The 21,180-nt window shown below is 51.1% G+C and overlaps 1 protein-coding gene across 1 annotated transcript in view; it reads right to left on the bottom strand.

The window, feature by feature from the left end:
• Positions 1-11,052, bottom strand: part of LOC140428583 (deoxynucleoside triphosphate triphosphohydrolase SAMHD1-like) — an 83,430-nt gene extending 72,378 nt beyond the window's left edge. Inside the window, exon 1 of the mRNA XM_072515221.1 lies at positions 10,807-11,052. Within this exon, the coding sequence (XP_072371322.1) occupies positions 10,807-10,996 (190 nt within the window). The 5' untranslated portion in view covers positions 10,997-11,052. The remainder of the gene's footprint in view (positions 1-10,806) is intronic.
• Positions 11,053-21,180: the final 10,128 nt, after the last annotated feature.

Raw genomic sequence — 21,180 nt, 5'->3', positions numbered from 1 at the left:
ACTCATCCCCAATTGCCCTTGAGAAGGAGGTGGGGTGGTGAGCTGACTTCTCGACCAGTGTAGTCCATGTGGTGTAGGTACACCCACTGTGCTGTTAGGAAGGGAGCTCCAGGAATTCACCTAGTGACAGTGAAGGAACGGTGATATGTGTCCAAGTCATTGAGCCTTGGTGAGTTCCTACATTGCAGCTTGTAACCGGAACATGCTGTTCCCACTGTGTGTTGGCCAATAACACACGTCAACAGAGACCCCCCAATAACACACGTCAAGAGACCCCCCCAATAACAAATGTCAAGAGACCCCCCAATAGCACACGTCAACAGAGACCCTCCAATAACACACGTCAACAGAGATGCCCCAATAACACACGTCAACAGAGACCCCCCCAATAACACACATCAACAGAGACCCCCCCCCCAATATCACACGTCAACAGAGATCCCCCAATGACACACGTCAACAGAGACCCCCCAATAACACACGTCAACAGAGACCCCCCAATAACACACGTCAACAGAGACCCCCCCCAATAACACACGTCAACAGAGACCCCCCCAATAACACATGTCGACAGAGACCCCCCAATAACACACGTCAACAGAGACCCCCTAATAACACACGTCAACAGAGACCCCCCCCAATAACGCATGTCGACATAGATCCCCCAATAACACACATCAACAGAGATCCTCCAATAACACACGTCAACAGGGACCCCCCAATAACAAACGTCAAGAGATCCCCAATAACACACGTCAACAGAGACCCCCCAATAACACACGCCAACAGAGACCCCCCAATAACACACGTCAACAGAGATCCCCCAATAACACACGTCAACAGAGACCCCCCAATAACACACGTCAACAGAGACCCCCCAATAACACACGTCAACAGAGACCCCCCAATAACACACGTCAACAGAGACCCCCCAATAACACACGTCAACAGAGACCCCCCAATAACACACGTCAACAGAGACCCCCCAATAACACACGTCAACAGAGACCCTCCCAATAACACACATCAACAGAGATCCTCCAATAACACACGTCAACAGGGACCCCCCAATAACAAACGTCAACAGAGATCCCCCAATAACACACGTCAACAGAGACCCCCCAATAACACAGGTCAACAGAGACCCCCCCAATAACACACATCAACAGAGACCCCCCCCAATAACAAACGTCAAGAGACCCCCCAATAACACACGTCAACAGAGACCCCCAAATAACACACGTCAACAGAGACCCTCCCAATAACACACGTCAACAGAGACCCCCCCAATAACACACATCAACAGAGATCCTCCAATAACAAACGTCAGAGATCCCCCAATAACACACGTCAACAGAGACCCCCCCAATAACACACGTCAACAGAGACCCCCCAATAACACACAACAGAGACCCCCCCAATATCACACGTCAACAGAGACCTCCCAATAACACACGTCAACAGAGACCCCCCCCAATAACACACATCAACAGAGATCCCCAATAACACACATCAACAGAGACCCCCCAATAACACACGTCAACAGAGACCCCCCAATAACACACAACAGAGATCCTCCAATAACACACGTCAACAGAGATCCTCCAATAACACACGTCAACAGAGACCCCCCCCCAATAACAAACGTCAACAGAGTTCCCCCAATAACACACGTCAACAGAGACCCCCCAATAACACACGTCAACAGAGACCCCCCCAATAACACACATCAACAGAGACCCCCCCCCAATAACAAACGTCAAGAGACCCCCCAATAACACACGTCAACAGAGACCCTCCCAATAACACACGTCAACAGAGACCCTCCCAATAACACACGTCAACAGAGACCCCCCAATAACACACATCAACAGAGATCCTCCAATAACACACGTCAACAGGGACCCCCAAATAACAAACGTCAGAGATCCCCCAATAACACACGTCAACAGAGACCCCCCAATAACACACGTCAACAGAGACCCCCCAATAACACACGTCAACAGAGACCCCCCAATAACACACAACAGAGATCCTCCAATAACACACGTCAACAGAGATTCCCCCAAAAACACACGTCAACAGAGACCTCCCAATAACACACGTCAACAGGGACCCCCCAATAACACACGTCGACAGAGATCCCCCAATAACACACGTCAACAGAGACCCCCCAATAACACACGTCAACAGAGACCCCCCCAATAACACACGTCAACAGAGGCCCCCCAATAACACACGTCAACAGAGACCCCCCCAATAACACACGTCAACAGAGACCCCCCAATAACACACGTCAACAGAGATCCTCCAATAACACACGTCAACAGGGACCCCCCCAATAACACACGTCAACAGAGAACCCCCCCCAATATCACACGTCAACAGAGACCTCCCAATAACACACGTCAACAGAGACCCCCCCAATAACACACGTCAACAGAGATCCCCCAATAACACACGTCAACAGAGACCCCCCAATAACACACATCAACAGAGATCCCCAATAACACACATCAACAGAGACCCCCCAATAACACACGTCAACAGAGACCCCCCAATAACAGACAACAGAGATCCTCCAATAACACACGTCAACAGGGACCCCCCAATAACACACGTCGACAGAGATCCCCCAATAACACACGTCAACAGAGACCCCCCAATAACACACGTCAACAGAGACCCCCCCAATAACACACGTCAACAGAGACCCCCCCCAATAACACACGTCAACAGAGACCCCCCAATAACACACGTCAACAGAGACCCCCCCCCAATATCACACGTCAACAGGGACCCCCCCCAATAACACACGTCAACAGAGACCCCCCAATAACACACAACAGAGATCCTCCAATAACACACGTCAACAGGGACCCCCCCAATAACACACGTCAACAGAGATCCTCCAATAACACACGTCAACAGAGACCCCCCAATAACACACAACAGAGATCCTCCAATAACACACGTCAACAGAGATTCCCCCAATAACACACGTCAACAGAGACTCCCCAATAACACACATCAACAGAGATCCTCCAATAACACACATCAACAGGGACCCCCCCAATAACAAACGTCAACAGGGACTCCCCAATAACACACGTCAACAGAGACCCCCCCCCAATAACACACGTCAACAGAGATCCCCCAATAACACACGTCAACAGAGATCCCCCAATAACACACGTCAACAGAGACCCCCCAATAACACACGTCAACAGAGACCCCCCAATAACACACGTCAACAGAGATCCCCCAATAACACACGTCAACAGAGATCCCCCATGACACACAACAGAGATCCTCCAATAACACACGTCAACAGAGACCCCCCAATAACACACGTCAACAGAGACCCCCCCAATAACACACGTCAACAGGGACCCCCCCAATAACACACGTCAACAGAGATCCTCCAATAACACACGTCAACAGAGACCCCCCAATAACACACAACAGAGATCCTCCAATAACACACGTCAACAGAGATTCCCCCAATAACACACGTCAACAGAGACTCCCCAATAACACACATCAACAGAGATCCTCCAATAACACACGTCAACAGGGACCCCCCAATAACAAACGTCAACAGGGACTCCCCAATAACACACGTCAACAGAGACCCCCCCCAATAACACACGTCAACAGAGATCCCCCAATAACACACGTCAACAGAGATCCCCCAATAACACACGTCAACAGAGACCCCCCAATAACACACGTCAACAGAGATCCCCCAATAACACACGTCAACAGAGATCCCCCATGACACACAACAGAGATCCTCCAATAACACACGTCAACAGAGACCCCCCAATAACACACAACAGAGATCCTCCAATAACACACATCAACAGAGATTCCCCCAAAAACACACGTCAACAGAGACCTCCCAATAACACACGTCAACAGGGACCCCCCAATAACACACGTCAACAGAGATCCCCCAATAACACACGTCAACAGAGACCCCCCAATAACACACGTCAACAGAGACCCCCCCAATAACACACGTCAACAGAGGCCCCCCCAATAACACACGTCAACAGAGACCCCCCCAATAACACACGTCAACAGAGACCCCCCAATAACACACGTCAACAGAGATCCTCCAATAACACACGTCAACAGGGACCCCCCCAATAACACACGTCAACAGAGACCCCCCCCCAATATCACACGTCAACAGAGACCTCCCAATAACACACGTCAACAGAGACCCCCCCAATAACACACGTCAACAGAGATCCCCCAATAACACACGTCAACAGAGACCCCCCAATAACACACATCAACAGAGATCCCCAATAACACACATCAACAGAGACCCCCCAATAACACACGTCAACAGAGACCCCCCAATAACACACAACAGAGATCCTCCAATAACACACGTCAACAGGGACCCCCCAATAACACACGTCGACAGAGATCCCCCAATAACACACGTCAACAGAGACCCCCCAATAACACACGTCAACAGAGACCCCCCCAATAACACACGTCAACAGAGACCCCCCCAATAACACACGTCAACAGAGACCCCCCAATAACACACGTCAACAGAGATCCTCCAATAACACACGTCAACAGGGACCCCCCCAATAACACACGTCAACAGAGACCCCCCCCCAATATCACACGTCAACAGAGACCTCCCAATAACACACGTCAACAGAGACCCCCCCAATAACACACGTCAACAGAGATCCCCCAATAACACACGTCAACAGAGACCCCCCAATAACACACATCAACAGAGATCCCCAATAACACACGTCAACAGAGACCCCCCAATAACACACAACAGAGATCCTCCAATAACACACGTCAACAGAGATTCCCCCAATAACACACGTCAACAGGGACCCCCCCAATAACACACGTCAACAGAGATCCTCCAATAACACACGTCAACAGAGACCCCCCAATAACACACAACAGAGATCCTCCAATAACACACGTCAACAGAGATTCCCCCAATAACACACGTCAACAGAGACTCCCCAATAACACACATCAACAGAGATCCTCCAATAACACACATCAACAGGGACCCCCCAATAACAAACGTCAACAGGGACTCCCCAATAACACACGTCAACAGAGACCCCCCCCAATAACACACGTCAACAGAGATCCCCCAATAACACACGTCAACAGAGATCCCCCAATAACACACGTCAACAGAGACCCCCCAATAACACACGTCAACAGAGACCCCCCAATAACACACGTCAACAGAGATCCCCCAATAACACACGTCAACAGAGATCCCCCATGACACACAACAGAGATCCTCCAATAACACACGTCAACAGAGACCCCCCAATAACACACGTCAACAGAGACCCCCCCAATAACACACGTCAACAGAGATCCTCCAATAACACACGTCAACAGAGACCCCCCAATAACACACAACAGAGATCCTCCAATAACACACGTCAACAGAGATTCCCCCAATAACACACGTCAACAGAGACTCCCCAATAACACACATCAACAGAGATCCTCCAATAACACACGTCAACAGGGACCCCCCAATAACAAACGTCAACAGGGACTCCCCAATAACACACGTCAACAGAGACCCCCCCCAATAACACACGTCAACAGAGATCCCCCAATAACACACGTCAACAGAGATCCCCCAATAACACACGTCAACAGAGACCCCCCAATAACACACGTCAACAGAGATCCCCCAATAACACACGTCAACAGAGATCCCCCATGACACACAACAGAGATCCTCCAATAACACACGTCAACAGAGACCCCCCAATAACACACAACAGAGATCCTCCAATAACACACGTCAACAGAGATTCCCCCAAAAACACACGTCAACAGAGACCTCCCAATAACACACGTCAACAGGGACCCCCCAATAACACACGTCAACAGAGATCCCCCAATAACACACGTCAACAGAGACCCCCCAATAACACACGTCAACAGAGACCCCCCCAATAACACACGTCAACAGAGGCCCCCCCAATAACACACGTCAACAGAGACCCCCCCAATAACACACGTCAACAGAGACCCCCCAATAACACACGTCAACAGAGATCCTCCAATAACACACGTCAACAGGGACCCCCCCAATAACACACGTCAACAGAGACCCCCCCCCAATATCACACGTCAACAGAGACCTCCCAATAACACACGTCAACAGAGACCCCCCCAATAACACACGTCAACAGAGATCCCCCAATAACACACGTCAACAGAGACCCCCCAATAACACACATCAACAGAGATCCCCAATAACACACATCAACAGAGACCCCCCAATAACACACGTCAACAGAGACCCCCCAATAACACACAACAGAGATCCTCCAATAACACACGTCAACAGGGACCCCCCAATAACACACGTCGACAGAGATCCCCCAATAACACACGTCAACAGAGACCCCCCAATAACACACGTCAACAGAGACCCCCCCAATAACACACGTCAACAGAGACCCCCCCAATAACACACGTCAACAGGGACCCCCCCAATAACACACGTCAACAGAGATCCTCCAATAACACACGTCAACAGAGACCCCCCAATAACACACAACAGAGATCCTCCAATAACACACGTCAACAGAGATTCCCCCAATAACACACGTCAACAGAAACTCCCCAATAACACACATCAACAGAGATCCTCCAATAACACACATCAACAGGGACCCCCCAATAACAAACGTCAACAGGGACTCCCCAATAACACACGTCAACAGAGACCCCCCCCCAATAACACACGTCACACGAGATCCCCCAATAACACACGTCAACAGAGATCCCCCAATAACACACGTCAACAGAGACCCCCCAATAACACACATCAACAGAGACCCCCCAATAACACACGTCAACAGAGATCCCCCAATAACACACGTCAACAGAGATCCCCCATGACACACAACAGAGATCCTCCAATAACACACGTCAACAGAGACCCCCCAATAACACACGTTAACAGAGACCCCCCAATAACACACGTCAACAGAGACCCCCCCCCCAATAACACACGTCAACCGAGATCCCCCAATAACACACGTCAACAGGGACCCCCCAATAACACACGTCAACAGAGACCCCCCCCCAATAACACACGTCAACAGTGATCCCCCAATAACACACGTCAACAGAGATCCCCCATGACACACAACAGAGATCCTCCAATAACACACGTCAACAGAGACCCCCCAATAACACACGTCAACAGAGACCCCCCCCAATAACACACATCAACAGAGATCCCCCAATAACACACGTCAACAGAGACCCCCCCCCAATAACACACGTCAACAGAGATCCCCCAATAACACACGTCAACAGAGACCCCCCAATAACACACGTCAACAGAGACCCCCCAATAACACACGTCAAGAGACCCCCCAATAACACACGTCAAGAGACCCCCCAATAACACACGTCAACAGAGATCCCCCAATAACACACGTCAACAGAGACCCCCCAATAACACACGTCAACAGAGATCCCCCAATAACACACATAAACAGAGATCCCCCATAACACACATCAACAGAGATCCCCCAATAACACACATCAACAGAGACCCCCCAGTAACAAACGTCAACAGAGACCCCCCCCAATAACACACGTCAACAGAGACCCCCCAATAACACACGTCAACAGAGACCCCCCAATAACACACATCAACAGAGACCCCCCAATAACAAACGTCAACAGAGACCCCCCCCAATAACACACGTCAACAGAGACCCCCCAATAACACACATCAACAGAGACCCCCCCAATAACACACGTCAACAGAGACCCCCCAATAACACACATCAACAGAGACCCCCCAATAACAAACGTCAACAGAGACCCCCCCCAATAACACACGTCAACAGAGACCCCCCAATAACACACGTCAACAGAGACCCCCCAATAACACACGTCAACAGAGACCCCCCCAATAACACACGTCAACAGAGACCCCCCAATAACACATGTCAACAGAGACCCCCCCCAATAACACACGTCAACAGAGATCCCCCAATAACACACGTCAACAGAGATCCCCCATGACACACAACAGAGATCCTCCAATAACACACGTCAACAGAGACCCCCCAATAACACACGTCAACAGAGACCCCCCAATAACACACGTCAACAGAGACCCCCCCCAATAACACACGTCAACCGAGATCCCCCAATAACACACGTCAACAGAGACCCCCCAATAACACACGTCAACAGAGACCCCCCCCCAATAACACACGTCAACAGTGATCCCCCAATAACACACGTCAACAGAGATCCCCCATGACACACAACAGAGATCCTCCAATAACACACGTCAACAGAGACCCCCCAATAACACACGTCAACAGAGACCCCCCCCAATAACACACATCAACAGAGATCCCCCAATAACACACGTCAACAGAGACCCCCCCCCCAATAACACACGTCAACAGAGATCCCCCAATAACACACGTCAACAGAGATCCCCCAATAACACACGTCAACAGAGACCCCCCAATAACACACGTCAACAGAGACCCCCCAATAACACACGTCAACAGAGACCCCCCCCAATAACACACATCAACAGAGATCCCCCAATAACACACGTCAACAGAGACCCCCCACCAATAACACACGTCAACAGAGACCCCCCAATAACACACGTCAACAGAGACCCCCCCCAATAACACACGTCAACAGAGACCCCCAATAACACACGTCAACAGAGACCCCCCCCCAATAACACACGTCAACAGAGATCCCCCAATAACACACGTCAACAGAGATCCCCCAATAACACACGTCAACAGAGACCCCCCAATAACACACGTCAACAGAGACCCCCCAATAACACACGTCAACAGAGACCCCCCAATAACACACGTCAACAGAGACCCCCCCCAATAACACACGTCAACAGAGACCCCCCAATAACACACGTCAACAGAGATCCCCAATAACACACGTCAACAGAGACCCCCCAATAACACATGTCAACAGAGACCCCCCCCAATAACACACGTCAACAGAGATCCCCCAATAACACACGTCAACAGAGATCCCCCATGACACACAACAGAGATCCTCCAATAACACACGTCAACAGAGACCCCCCAATAACACACGTCAACAGAGACCCCCCAATAACACACGTCAACAGAGACCCCCCCCAATAACACACGTCAACCGAGATCCCCCAATAACACACGTCAACAGAGACCCCCCAATAACACACGTCAACAGAGACCACCCCCCCAATAACACACGTCAACAGTGATCCCCCAATAACACACGTCAACAGAGATCCCCCATGACACACAACAGAGATCCTCCAATAACACACGTCAACAGAGACCCCCCAATAACACACGTCAACAGAGACCCCCCCCAATAACACACATCAACAGAGATCCCCCAATAACACACGTCAACAGAGACCCCCCCCCCAATAACACACGTCAACAGAGACCCCCCAATAACACACGTCAACAGAGACCCCCCAATAACACACGTCAACAGAGACCCCCCCCAATAACACACGTCAACAGAGACCCCCAATAACACACGTCAACAGAGGACCCCCCCCAATAACACACGTCAACAGAGATCCCCCAATAACACACGTCAACAGAGATCCCCCAATAACACACGTCAACAGAGACCCCCCAATAACACACGTCAACAGAGACCCCCCCCAATAACACACGTCAACAGAGATCCCCCAATAACACACGTCAACAGAGATCCCCCAATAACACACGTCAACAGAGACCCCCCAATAACACACGTCAACAGAGACCCCCCAATAACACACGTCAACAGAGACCCCCCAATAACACACGTCAACAGAGACCCCCCCCAATAACACACGTCAACAGAGACCCCCCCCCCAATAACACACGTCAACAGAGACCCCCCAATAACACACGTCAACAGAGATCCCCCAATAACACACGTCAACAGAGACCCCCCAATAACACACGTCAACAGAGACCCCCCAATAACACACGTCAACAGAGACCCCCCAATAACACACGTCAACAGAGATCCCCCAATAACACACATCAACAGAGATCCCCCATAACACACATCAACAGAGATCCCCCAATAACACACGTCAACAGAGACCCCCCAATAACACACGTCAACAGAGACCCCCCCAATAACACACGTCAACAGAGACCCCCCAATAACACACATCAACAGAGACCCCCCCCAATAACACACATCAACAGAGATCCCCCAATAACACACGTCAAGAGAGAAGTCAGTGTGAGAAGCCCCAAAGAGCTTTCCCCGTGTCACAGAATGGTCAAATAAGGAGTCCACAACACACTCAGTACATTCGACGTGTTTCTAATGTGAAGATTGTCGAATCTAACATGACACAACCTTCTGCACTGTAAATTCTGTAAACTGTCAGCCACATGTAATCAGAATGAAGATGCGGATCCTTCGCAACGATATTAAAATGTTCCAGTTCCCCCCATTCTGATGCAGGAGGATCTCTTCCACACTGCACTGGGATCCTTCTGAAAGCAGGAATGGAACACAATCCCCACTCTGGATAATGTCTCGTTAACCCGTGTGAGCTGCGCTAATTCTCAGGAAGTGTGTCCCCGCTTCCTGTCTGCAGTTTGCTTTCTGCAGAGCGCTGGGTAAATGTGCAGAGCGAGGGGGGAGAGCGCCTTGCACAGAGCCAGCACGCACACGAGGGGCCGAGCGGCCGCCCCCCCACCTCGCCATGCACCCCGCGCACTGAGATCCTGGACTTGCCTCTGAACAACTGCTCGAACTTTTCAAAGCCTTGCGTCCGCAGGAAGCAGCAGACCTCCTCCACACCCCAGTCCCGGTAATTGGATGTTAACTTGACCAGGGAAACTCTCTTCTCCGGGGTCAGTGGCTGAGTCCCTGCCCCGGGCGGGCTGGCAGACCTCGGCCGCTTGCGGCTTTCCCCCTGACTCATGGTGCTGCTGTGCTGGAGCCGGGTTCTCTGCGCTGATCTGTCCCAGTCTGACTGACTGAGCAGCAGGAACCCGGAAGCGGCCCGCCCCCCTGCTCCCTCATTGCTCCAGTGTATCCATTCTCACTGTCAATCAAACTCTGCCACACCACACCCCCATTTAAAGGCACAGTGCGCCCTGCAGACCATTCGGCCCATCGAGCCTACCCCTACCCCCTTAACGCCACAGCACCCCCTTACCACCGACCTGCACACCTCCGGGGTAATCTTATCGCGGCCGATCCACCTCGCCTGCACATCTTTCGGCTGCGGGAGGAAACCGGAGCACCCGGAGAAAACCCACGCAGACACAGGGAGAACTTGCAAACTCCGCAGAGACAGTGACCCAAGCCAGGAATCGAACCCGGGGCCCTGGCGCTGTGAGGCAATAGTGCTAACCGCTGTGCCACCCATCTGAGGTGACAGATGAAATGAAATGAAATGAAAAGAATGAAATGAGAAATGAAAATCCCTTATTGTCACAAGTAGGCTTCAAATGAAGTTACTGTGAAAAGCCCCTAGTCGCCACATTCCGGCGCCTGTTCGGGGAGGCTGTTACGGGAATTGAACCGTGCTGCTGGCCTGCCTTGGTCTGCTTTCAAAGCCAGCGATTTAGCCCTGTGTTTATGATGGGACTTTGGTTTAATGCCTCATCCAGAAGATATGGGGCTAAATTCTCCTACCCGCCCCGCCACATTTCTGCCCCGACCGGAAGGCGGGAGTCTCCGTAACACCGGCCGGTCAATGGGGTTTCCCATTGTGGGCCGGTCAATGGGGTTTCCCATTGTGGGGCAGCCCCACGCCGTCGGGAAACCCCTGGGCGCCGGCAAAACGGAGACTCCCGCCGGCGGAGAATGATGCCCCTAATCTCTGGCAGTGCAGCTTTCCTTCAATACACCACCCTGACGTGTCAGCTCACAGACTGTAATAACAAAATTCTCACCATTCCCTGGTTCTTTTTCCAATTACCTTAAAAGTTGTCTGGTTACCAAACCTCCTGCCAGTTGAAACAGTTTCTCCTTATTTACTCTATCAAAACCTTTCATAATTTTGACCATCATCCCTCTGTTGCTCGAAGGCAGCTGTGGACTTACCCTTGTGGGGGCCCCTTGCTCTCCCGCTTTGCAGTGGGCCCACGTTATGCCCCTCCCCACTGGTTACATGGCGGCCCGCTTCAATGATGTCGGGCCCCACCCCCAATGATGTCGTGCCCCACCCCCCCCCATGAGATTGAGCATTGCAGCCCTCTCACTCAGCCCTGCCGCCTGACTGGCCTCTTGCTCTAGTCGGGTCTCCCCGCTCCCACTGGCTACTGCCCCCCGATTCCCCAAGACACGACCCCGGCGCTTGCCTGACCTTATTCACACCTTCCAATTGCTACTCTACTCACGTCTTGGCTCTCACTTGTGTGACCTGGCCTCGACCCTTGATGACACCGTGTGCTCCTGCCTGGCTGCTGCTGGCTGTCTGGCCTGGTCACAGTAAGAAGTCTTACAACACCAGGTTAAAGTCCAACAGGTTTGTTTCAAACACTAGCTTTCGGAGCACTGCTCCTTCCTCAGGTGAATGAAGAGGTATGTTCCAGAAACATATATATAGACAGATTCAAAGATGCCAGACAATGCTTGGAATGCGAGCATTTGCAGTTATCTTGTCTGCTTTCTTGCATCTTTGTAGAAACTTAATGTCAGTGTCTACATGCGCGATCTTCCTGGAGATCCTCTCCACTTTGAGCCGGCAGTTTGCGGTGTCGATGGGGACTGGGGTGAGCACAATAGGAACTCTTACAACACCAGGTCAAAGTCCAACAGGTTTGTTTCAAACACGAGCTTTCGGAGCACTGCTCCTGTCTGGCCTGGTGGCCTGTGTTCCTTGTGTCGGGTACCTCCTGTCCACCCTGCTCAGCCCTGGCCTGGAGGTTGAGAGTTTAAAAACTTCACACCCATTCAGGAGATCCATATTATAGAACAGAAGGAGGCCATTCGGCCCATCAAGTCTGCACCGACCCACTTAAGCCCTCACTTCCACCCTATCCCCATAACCCAATAACCCCTCCTATCCTTTTTGGTCACTAAGGGCAATTTATCGTGGCCAATTCACTTAACCTGCACGTCTTTGGACTGTGGGAGGAAACCGGAGCACCTGGAGGAAACCTGCGCAGACACGGGGAGAACGTGCAGACTCCGCACAGACAGTGACCCAGCGGAGAATCGAACCTGGGACTCTGGCGCTGTGAAGCCACAGTGCTATCCACTTGTGCTACCGTGCTGCCCTCAATGTCACAATGTCTGAACTGTTACAAGTCTCCGCCACCTCCCAACATCTGGCAAACTGATTTCCCACTCTAAAGGGGAGTCCACCAATCAGAACCCAATGTTGTTCTGTATCGCCGGCTGATAGGTTCATATTAGCCAGTTTTGAGCTACCAAGGCTCTGATCGGTGTCCCATGCTGTTTCCACACAATAGCCACCTCTATGTGTAGCCCCTACCCCCCCCCCCCCCCATTGGCCGGGAACCCATGCTTCAGCCCTGTGTGGTTCATCGGACGTCCACCTCTGCTCCTGGGTGAGCAATCCAGGTCCTTTCATCTCTCCACATGTCAGAATTTTCCACATATTGCCTAGATCCCAGCTCCTTCATTGGGTCATGTGCATTTCTGTCTGGGATTTCGTGCCTTGGAATGTTTTTCAACTTGAAAAGTGGTACATAAATTCCAGGGGCGGGATTCTCCGAAATGGAGGCAGAGAGTTCGCGCCATCGTGAACGGCGTCGAGGTTCACGACGGCGCGCAACGGCCCCTATCCCGACCGATTCAGGGCCCGATAATGGGCTAGGAGCGGCGTCATTTACACGCGGCAGGCCTTGGCGCCGCGTAAAGGCGGCGCCGCATACATGACGCGGCCGGCGCCGCATAACTGGCGTCACCCGCGCATGCACGGGTTGGCCGGCGCCAACCCGCGCATGCGTGGTTGCCGTCCTCTCCGAGTCCGCCCCGCAAGAAGATGTCAGACGGATCTTGCAGGGCTGCGGAAGAAAGGAGGTCCTCCTTCAGAGAGGACTGCCCGACGATCGGTGGGCACCGATAGCGGGCCACACCCAATTTGAGGCCACTTTTGGTGTCTCGGGCGATTCTCCGGCCTGCGCCGCGCGTAACACGACGAGGACGTTGTCGCCGCTTGGGAGAATCGCGGGAGGGCGCCGGACCGGCGTCGCGGGAAAATCTGGCGACCCAGGCGATTCTCCCAACCGGCGCGGGAGCGGGGAATCGCGCCCCAGATGTATGGCGCACGGTGGCGCAGTGGTTAGCACTGCTGCCTAATGGCGCCGAGGACCCGGGTTCGATCCCGGCTCTGGGTCACTGTCCGCGTGGAGTTTGCACATTCCCCCCTTGTCTGCGTGGGTCTCACCCCCACATCCCAAAGATGTGCACGGTAGGTTTATTGGCCACGCTAAATTGCCCCTTAATTGGAAAACAAAAATAATTGGATACTCCAAATTTAAAAAAATAAAAATAAAGTAAATGCAAGATGTTGTTTGGGAGAACTGAAATAGATCATGTAAGGAGCCATGGGAACCTGATCGAGCAGTGTTGGAACAAAGCTGTCTTACAACCAATAGCCTTTTAAAGTTTTCCATCCTGCATGCATCAGGCAGACACAAGAATTCTTGATGAATTAGAGATGAAAATCTTCGACAGTGCGTCACTTCGTCCAGCAGTCCTCAAGTTCTTTTGTACCAAAAGTCTACTGACCATCAACTTTCCTAAAATAGCCTATGTTGCTACAGTAACAGTAAAGGTAAATTAATGTACACCCTTACAACCCAGAGTTGATTCTAATGGCAAGTGGAACATGAGTCAGCCAGTGCATTCAGGTCGCAGGGATATGCAGAGGCGTATTTAAACACTGCCTGAAAACAAATGTACCAAGGCGCTTCACAAAAGAATAATTCAATATTTGACACCAAACCAGAGAAAGAGACATTGAGACAGGTGGCCATGTTCTTGGTCAAAGTGGCTTTGATATTTTGTGTCTCTGGAGGAGCAGACGGAGTTAGAGAAGCCAAAAGGCCCAGAGAAAGAAAATAAAGTCTTGCATTTATATAGCGCCTTTCACAATCTCAGGACATCCAAAGTGCTTCACAGCCAATAGGAACTCTTGAAGTGTAGTCCTTGTAATCAAGGAAACACAGCAGCCAATATACAGGCAGCAAGCTCGCACAAGCAGCAATTGGCCAGGGCAGCAGAAAAGTCCTCCCGGGCAGCACGGTGGTGCAGTGGTTAGCACTGCTGCCTCACAGCGCCGAGGTCCCAGGTTCGATTCTGGGTCACTGTCCGTGTGGAGTTTGCACATTCTCCCGGTGTTTGCGTGGGTTTCGGCCCCACAACCCAAAAGATGTGCAGGCTAGGTGGATTGGCCACGCTAAATTGCCCCTTAATTGGAAAGAATTAATCGGGTACTCTAAATTTAAAAGAAAAGGAAAGTCCTCCCTACCCTCCGTCAAAATAGCACAATGGGATCTCCAATGCCCACCTCAGAGAGCAGATGGGACCTCAGTTTAATCTCTCAATTGAACAATGGCACCTCTGAGAGTGCAGCGTGCCCTCAGTACTGCTATGGAGTGTCAGCCAGGCATTTTGTGCTAAGGCATCTTGTAGCCATCTGGGATGGCCACTTCCAACTAGGTACAGAGCAACTCGCAAAGACTGATGGGTAAAATGGACAAGCCAAGAGTCAGGCAGGCTCAGAGCCTGAAATGCATATTTGTCAGCAAAGTCCAGACGTCATCGAAACTCCGTCCCATTAGCATGTTAATCAGGCCGATTAGCAGGTGATGGCCCATCTCCCCCAACAGAAAGGACTGGTACTCCAGCAACCGGGACAGTGCCAGTAATTTCAGCGCGACTCCCTGTCCAAGGGGTCAATGACCGCTTGGGACACGCCCAGCCATCCAGCTCCCCGCCCACTTATTGGTTAAGGAATCCAACGGAGTGATCAGGGATCACCCAATTAGTAAGGCCCAAATCGAAGGACCGCCCCAAAAGAGCGCGAAAGCCCCCAAGTATAAAGGAAGATTTCGCCATATGCTCGCTCTCTTTTGGCCTTGGTACCCCGGTCACGGCCATCGCCAACTGCAGCAACACCAGAAGCAAATTCGAGTTCAACGCCCGCTACCAGACGGATGAGCCCAGCTGAACAGCCGTTACCACTTCGAATCCAAGAGATCCTGAACAGCGGCCATTGTTTCCTGACCTAAGCCGGGTGCCCGAAGTTAAGTCTTAGTAATAGGTGTAGTTACCTAGTAGTGTTTATGTTGCATGATTGATTGTATGTAAATAAAGTGCCCTTGACCTTGAACTAACTAACTGGTGTTTGGCTCTTTGATCGATAGCCGGTTGAAACTTGTTGTGGTGTCATTTGATACCTGGCGACCCTAAGCATTCGGACATAGACAATATAGAAAGAAGGCAAATCCACTGTTTGCCCTAATTGGAACAGAGCCACAGAAAAGACCAAGTAGTAGAGAAAACGCACAACACTCTGCAGTTTTACTGAACCCTGATCTTCTGAGTCAAGAGGTGAGACTGCTAACCATCAGCCCAGCAAACAAGTACACACTTACCGAGATTAGATAAACACTAATACGCCCAAGTTCAAACTTCACTCCTTAATTCACTGGTTTTTATGGCAACTTGACAGGTGATAGCAGCTTTTCACGTGCAGATGTTTTGTAAACTGCCTTGATTAGAGTAAAAGGTGCTTGAGGGTCAGCACAGACTCGATGAGCTGAAGGGTCTCTTACCATGCTGTAAATCTCTCTGACTCTATGATGAAACCTGAACCCAGGTTATTAGTCCAGGCCTCTGGATTACTAATCCAATAACGTAACTACGATTCCACAGTAGGAGGTGCCAAAGTCTCACGTACCAGAGTTAGTCACACTCATAACAAACCCCTCCATTGCTATTATTTTTTTAAAATATAAATTTACACTACCCAATTCATTTTTTCCAATTAAGGGGCAATTTGGCGTGGCCAATCCACCTACCCTGCACATCTTTTGGGTTGTGGGGGCGAAACCCACGCAGACACGGGGAGAATGTGCAAACTCCACACGGACAGTGACCCAGAGCCGGGATCGAACCTGGGACAGCGCCACTGTGCTGCCCCCTCCATTGCTGTTATGATAAGAACCCTAACCTAGTGACATTGCTGTTGTCCTGTCAGAGGTCTCGCATCAGTCTCACTATGATAGAAATTAGTAGCAATGCCGTCACCCCATTAACCACTTCACCAGAGAACCATCGAATTCCTGCAGAAGGAGGCCATTCGGCCCTTTGAGTTTGCACTGACCCTCTGAAAGAGCACCACCCTATCCCCGTAACCCCACCTAACCTGCACATATTTGGACACTGAGGGGCAATTTTATCATGGCCAATCCATCTCACCTGTACATCTTTAGACTGTGGGAGGAAACCGGAGCACCCGAGGAAACCCACGCAGACACAGGGAGAACGGTAGCATTGTGGATAGCACAATTGTTTCACAGCTCCAGGGTCCCAGGTTCGATTCCGGCTTGGGTCACTGTCTGTGCGGAGTCTGCACATCCTCCCCGTGTGTGCGTGGGTTTCCTCCGGGTGCTCCGGTTTCCTCCCACTGTCCAAAGATGTGCAGGTTAGGTGGATTGGCCATGATAAATTGCCCTTAGTGTCAAAAATTGCCCTTAGTGTTGGGTGGGGTTACTGGGTTATGGGGATAGGGTGGAGATGTTGACCTTGGGTAGGGGTGCTCTTTCCAAGAGCCGGTGCAGACTCGATGGGCCGAATGGCCTCCTTCTGCACTGTAAATTCCATGATAATCTATGAAACTTCACACAGACGGTCACCCGAGGCCGGAATTGAACCCAGGTCCCTGGCGCTGTGAGGCCGAAGTGATAACCACTGTGCCGCCCCAATGGCAAGCCAGTCCGGCATTTATTTGACCTGTGTTTTGTTTTCGGTATACAGTGTACAGGCCATGCAATTTCATGCTGGACGCTGCACCTCACAATGTTCTTGACTCCCTCTCCGCATGTCATCTAGATCCAGACTCTAAATCCTCCCTCCCCCGAACCAACAAAGTGCTCAGAAATAACAACTTTGCTGACCTCAAAACAGGTAGGGGGCAAGCATGTGAGAATAGTGGCAGATAAAGGAACAGATCAGAAAGATGTACACTTAAGTAGTGCCTTTCAAGAGCTCAGAATGGCCCAAAGCACTTTCCAGTTAATAAAGTATAAGGACAGTAACACAGTGATGATGTTACTTGGCTAGTAATCCAGAGACCCAGACTAATGCTCTTCGGACACAAATTCAAATCTCGCCACAGCAGCTGGGGAATTCGAATTCAACTAATTAGTCAATCTGGAACCAAACACGAATATTCTTAACGGTCCCGAAACTGGTGGATTATTGTAAAAACGAATCTGGTTCACCCATGTCTTTCATGAACGAAAATCTGCCATCGCCACCCGATCTGATTGGCACGTGCCTCCAGACACGCGGCAATGTGATTGACTCTTAACTGCCCCCTGATTTGGCCCAGCCAATCACTCAGTTATATCAAAGCATTGTGGCTGGGCTGGGGGTTGAGGGGGGGATGGGGGGGGGGGGGGGTTGTTGCTGGGGACGGAAGGCTAGAATCATCCAAGCAAGTAAAAAAAATAGGTCTTTCTATTCAATTAACAAAGCTGACTGACATGCTTCAGGAATGTTCACTTCTTCCAGCCAGACCACTCTCCCCCACCCCCCAAAAAAAAAACCTCCCAAATTACTGAAGTAGCACTTTGACACATCAAGATTGCATTTTAACACCTGGGCTCCTACTCTAACAAAGGATCTCTCACAGGACTAGATAAGGCCAGACATATCTCCTAATGCCTGTCTTCTGCTGGTTGCGTATCACTGATGAAGAATGTTTTGTTTAATGTTAGTCTGTTTTTTTACTTTGTTTTCACCTCTTTTGATTTTCCCTCTTACTGACTTAATTCAGAGGAAATCCTTAAGCAGAGAATTTTCACTCCCCACCTGCCGCAACTGGCTTCCATAGGCTTGGGAACAGGGGAGGGGACCTCCCGGATTTAAATTGAGAATATGACTTTTCAGTAGACTCTAAGGAGCAATACTGCATTCACACCAGACACACACACACACAACACACAGGTCATTCTATTCGCAAGGAGGGTGGAGTGGGACAATGCAGTAATGGGGAGGAGGGAGGTGATCTGGGGCAGAATCTCGTGCCCTCCCCCACGGTGAGTTTGGTGGCGGGGGTATTTAATCAGGCAGAAGGCTGGTTGGTAGGAACCCAGCCATTTTACCTCTTTCACACTGATTAACACTGATCACACTGATGTGGCCAGCACGGTAGCATTGTGGATAGCACAATTGCTTCACAGCTCCAGGGTCCCAGGTTCGATTCCGGCTTGGGTCACTGTCTGTGCGGAGTCTGCACATCCTCTCCATGTGTGCGTGGGTTTCCTCCGGGTGCTCCGGTTTCCTCCCACAGTCCAGAGATGTGCAGGTTAGGTGGATTGGCCATGCTAAAATTGCCCTTAGTGTCCAAAATTGCCCTTAAGTGTTGGGTGGGCTTACTGGGTTATGGGGATAGGGTGGAGGTGTTGACCTTGGGTAGGGTGCTCTTTCCAAGAGCGGGTTCAGACTCGATGGGCCGAATGGCCTCCTTCTGCACTGTAAATTCTATGAAATAACTCCGTGGTGGCAAGCCCATTCACGGCCTTCTCACCCAGCAGTCATTTGAGGCCTTTAAGTGAGAAATTAATGGCCACTCAAGGGCCTTGTCCCACCACTGCTGGTATTAACTCGGAGGCAGGCTGTTTGCTTATTCGTGGCCTCCCAGTCGTGGGGTTGGGTGGGGATGCAGGTTGCTTGTTCAGTGCCTGATCGAGGGGCCGAGCATTGGGAAGGCGGGAAGGCCTGCTGAGAGCCATCCCCTTGCCCTTACTGATGACCCACCTCCCCCACGACACCCACCCCATGACCGTTTTCCTGTGCCTGGGTCACTCCTTTATCTGAAGCCTTGGGTGGGGAGGAAACCATCAGCAATCACTACCTCACCAGTGGTGCTGCTACTCAATGGAGCTGCTGGCCTCTGATTGGCTGGCTGTTCTCAGCGGGTAGAATTTCAGCCCCTCCCCCCAGGTCCTTAATTCTTTAAAAAAATATATTTAGTGTATCCAATTCATTTTTTCCAATTAGGGGGCAATTTAGCGTAGCCAATCCACCTACTTTGCACATCTTTGGGTTGTGGGGGCGAAACCCACGCAAACACGGGGAGAATGTGCAAACCCCACACGGACAGTGACCCAGAGCCGGGATCGAACCTGGGACCTCAGCGCCGTGAGGCAGCAATGCTAACCACTGTGCCACCGAGCTACCCCTCAGGTCGTTAATCCTGGGGAAAAGTCCACCACGAGCCTGTCAAGTGCCTGAGTGGAACTAGATGTGGCGGGCCTTCAATAAAAGAGGCGATGTAAGGCTCTACTCCACAAAGCTCGACTGTGCCTTCGGCACAGAAGGTCTGCTGAACCAGTGGAGCCAAATTATCATTTTCTGTCTTGATTGGCTGGTCTACTCCCAGACAGGACGATCAACAGCAGGAGGTCACAACCAGGGACAACAGGGAACAGATCTCGACAATCAGGAGAGATGGAATCTTGGTTGGGTGCGGCATGGGTGGGGCTTGCCAGGGCCCAGAAATGGTAAGTATGGCAAGTAAAGGATACTTGGAGGTGGATGGGTGGGGGGGGGGGGGGCGGTCAACCAGTTGTGAGGCTAGGGTGTTGAGTGGGGAGAGGGGCCTGTTCAGAATCTGAAAGTGAGCTTAGTTGGAGAAGGGGAGTGGGGGCGGGGGGGGGGGAGGCACTCATGGATTGCAGCAGTGAGAATTGGCCGACGGAAATCAAAAGCTTTCTTGAGGAGTCAGGGTGAAGCATTCCTGTTGCTCTTGACCCACAGGTAGTGCTTTAAATAACACAGATCTGCTTCATCCCGCTGCTTCAGCCTCCATAGCATTGCTGGATTTTCTAAGCTTTAGAAAGTCTGGCCGGCAGCTGTTAACATTACATCAGGCTCCATCTGCCCTCTGGG

The sequence above is a fragment of the Scyliorhinus torazame genome, chromosome 8 (assembly GCF_047496885.1).
Source record: "Scyliorhinus torazame isolate Kashiwa2021f chromosome 8, sScyTor2.1, whole genome shotgun sequence".
Taxonomy (NCBI): domain Eukaryota; kingdom Metazoa; phylum Chordata; class Chondrichthyes; order Carcharhiniformes; family Scyliorhinidae; genus Scyliorhinus; species Scyliorhinus torazame.
This window is presented reverse-complemented; position numbering and strand designations above follow the sequence as displayed.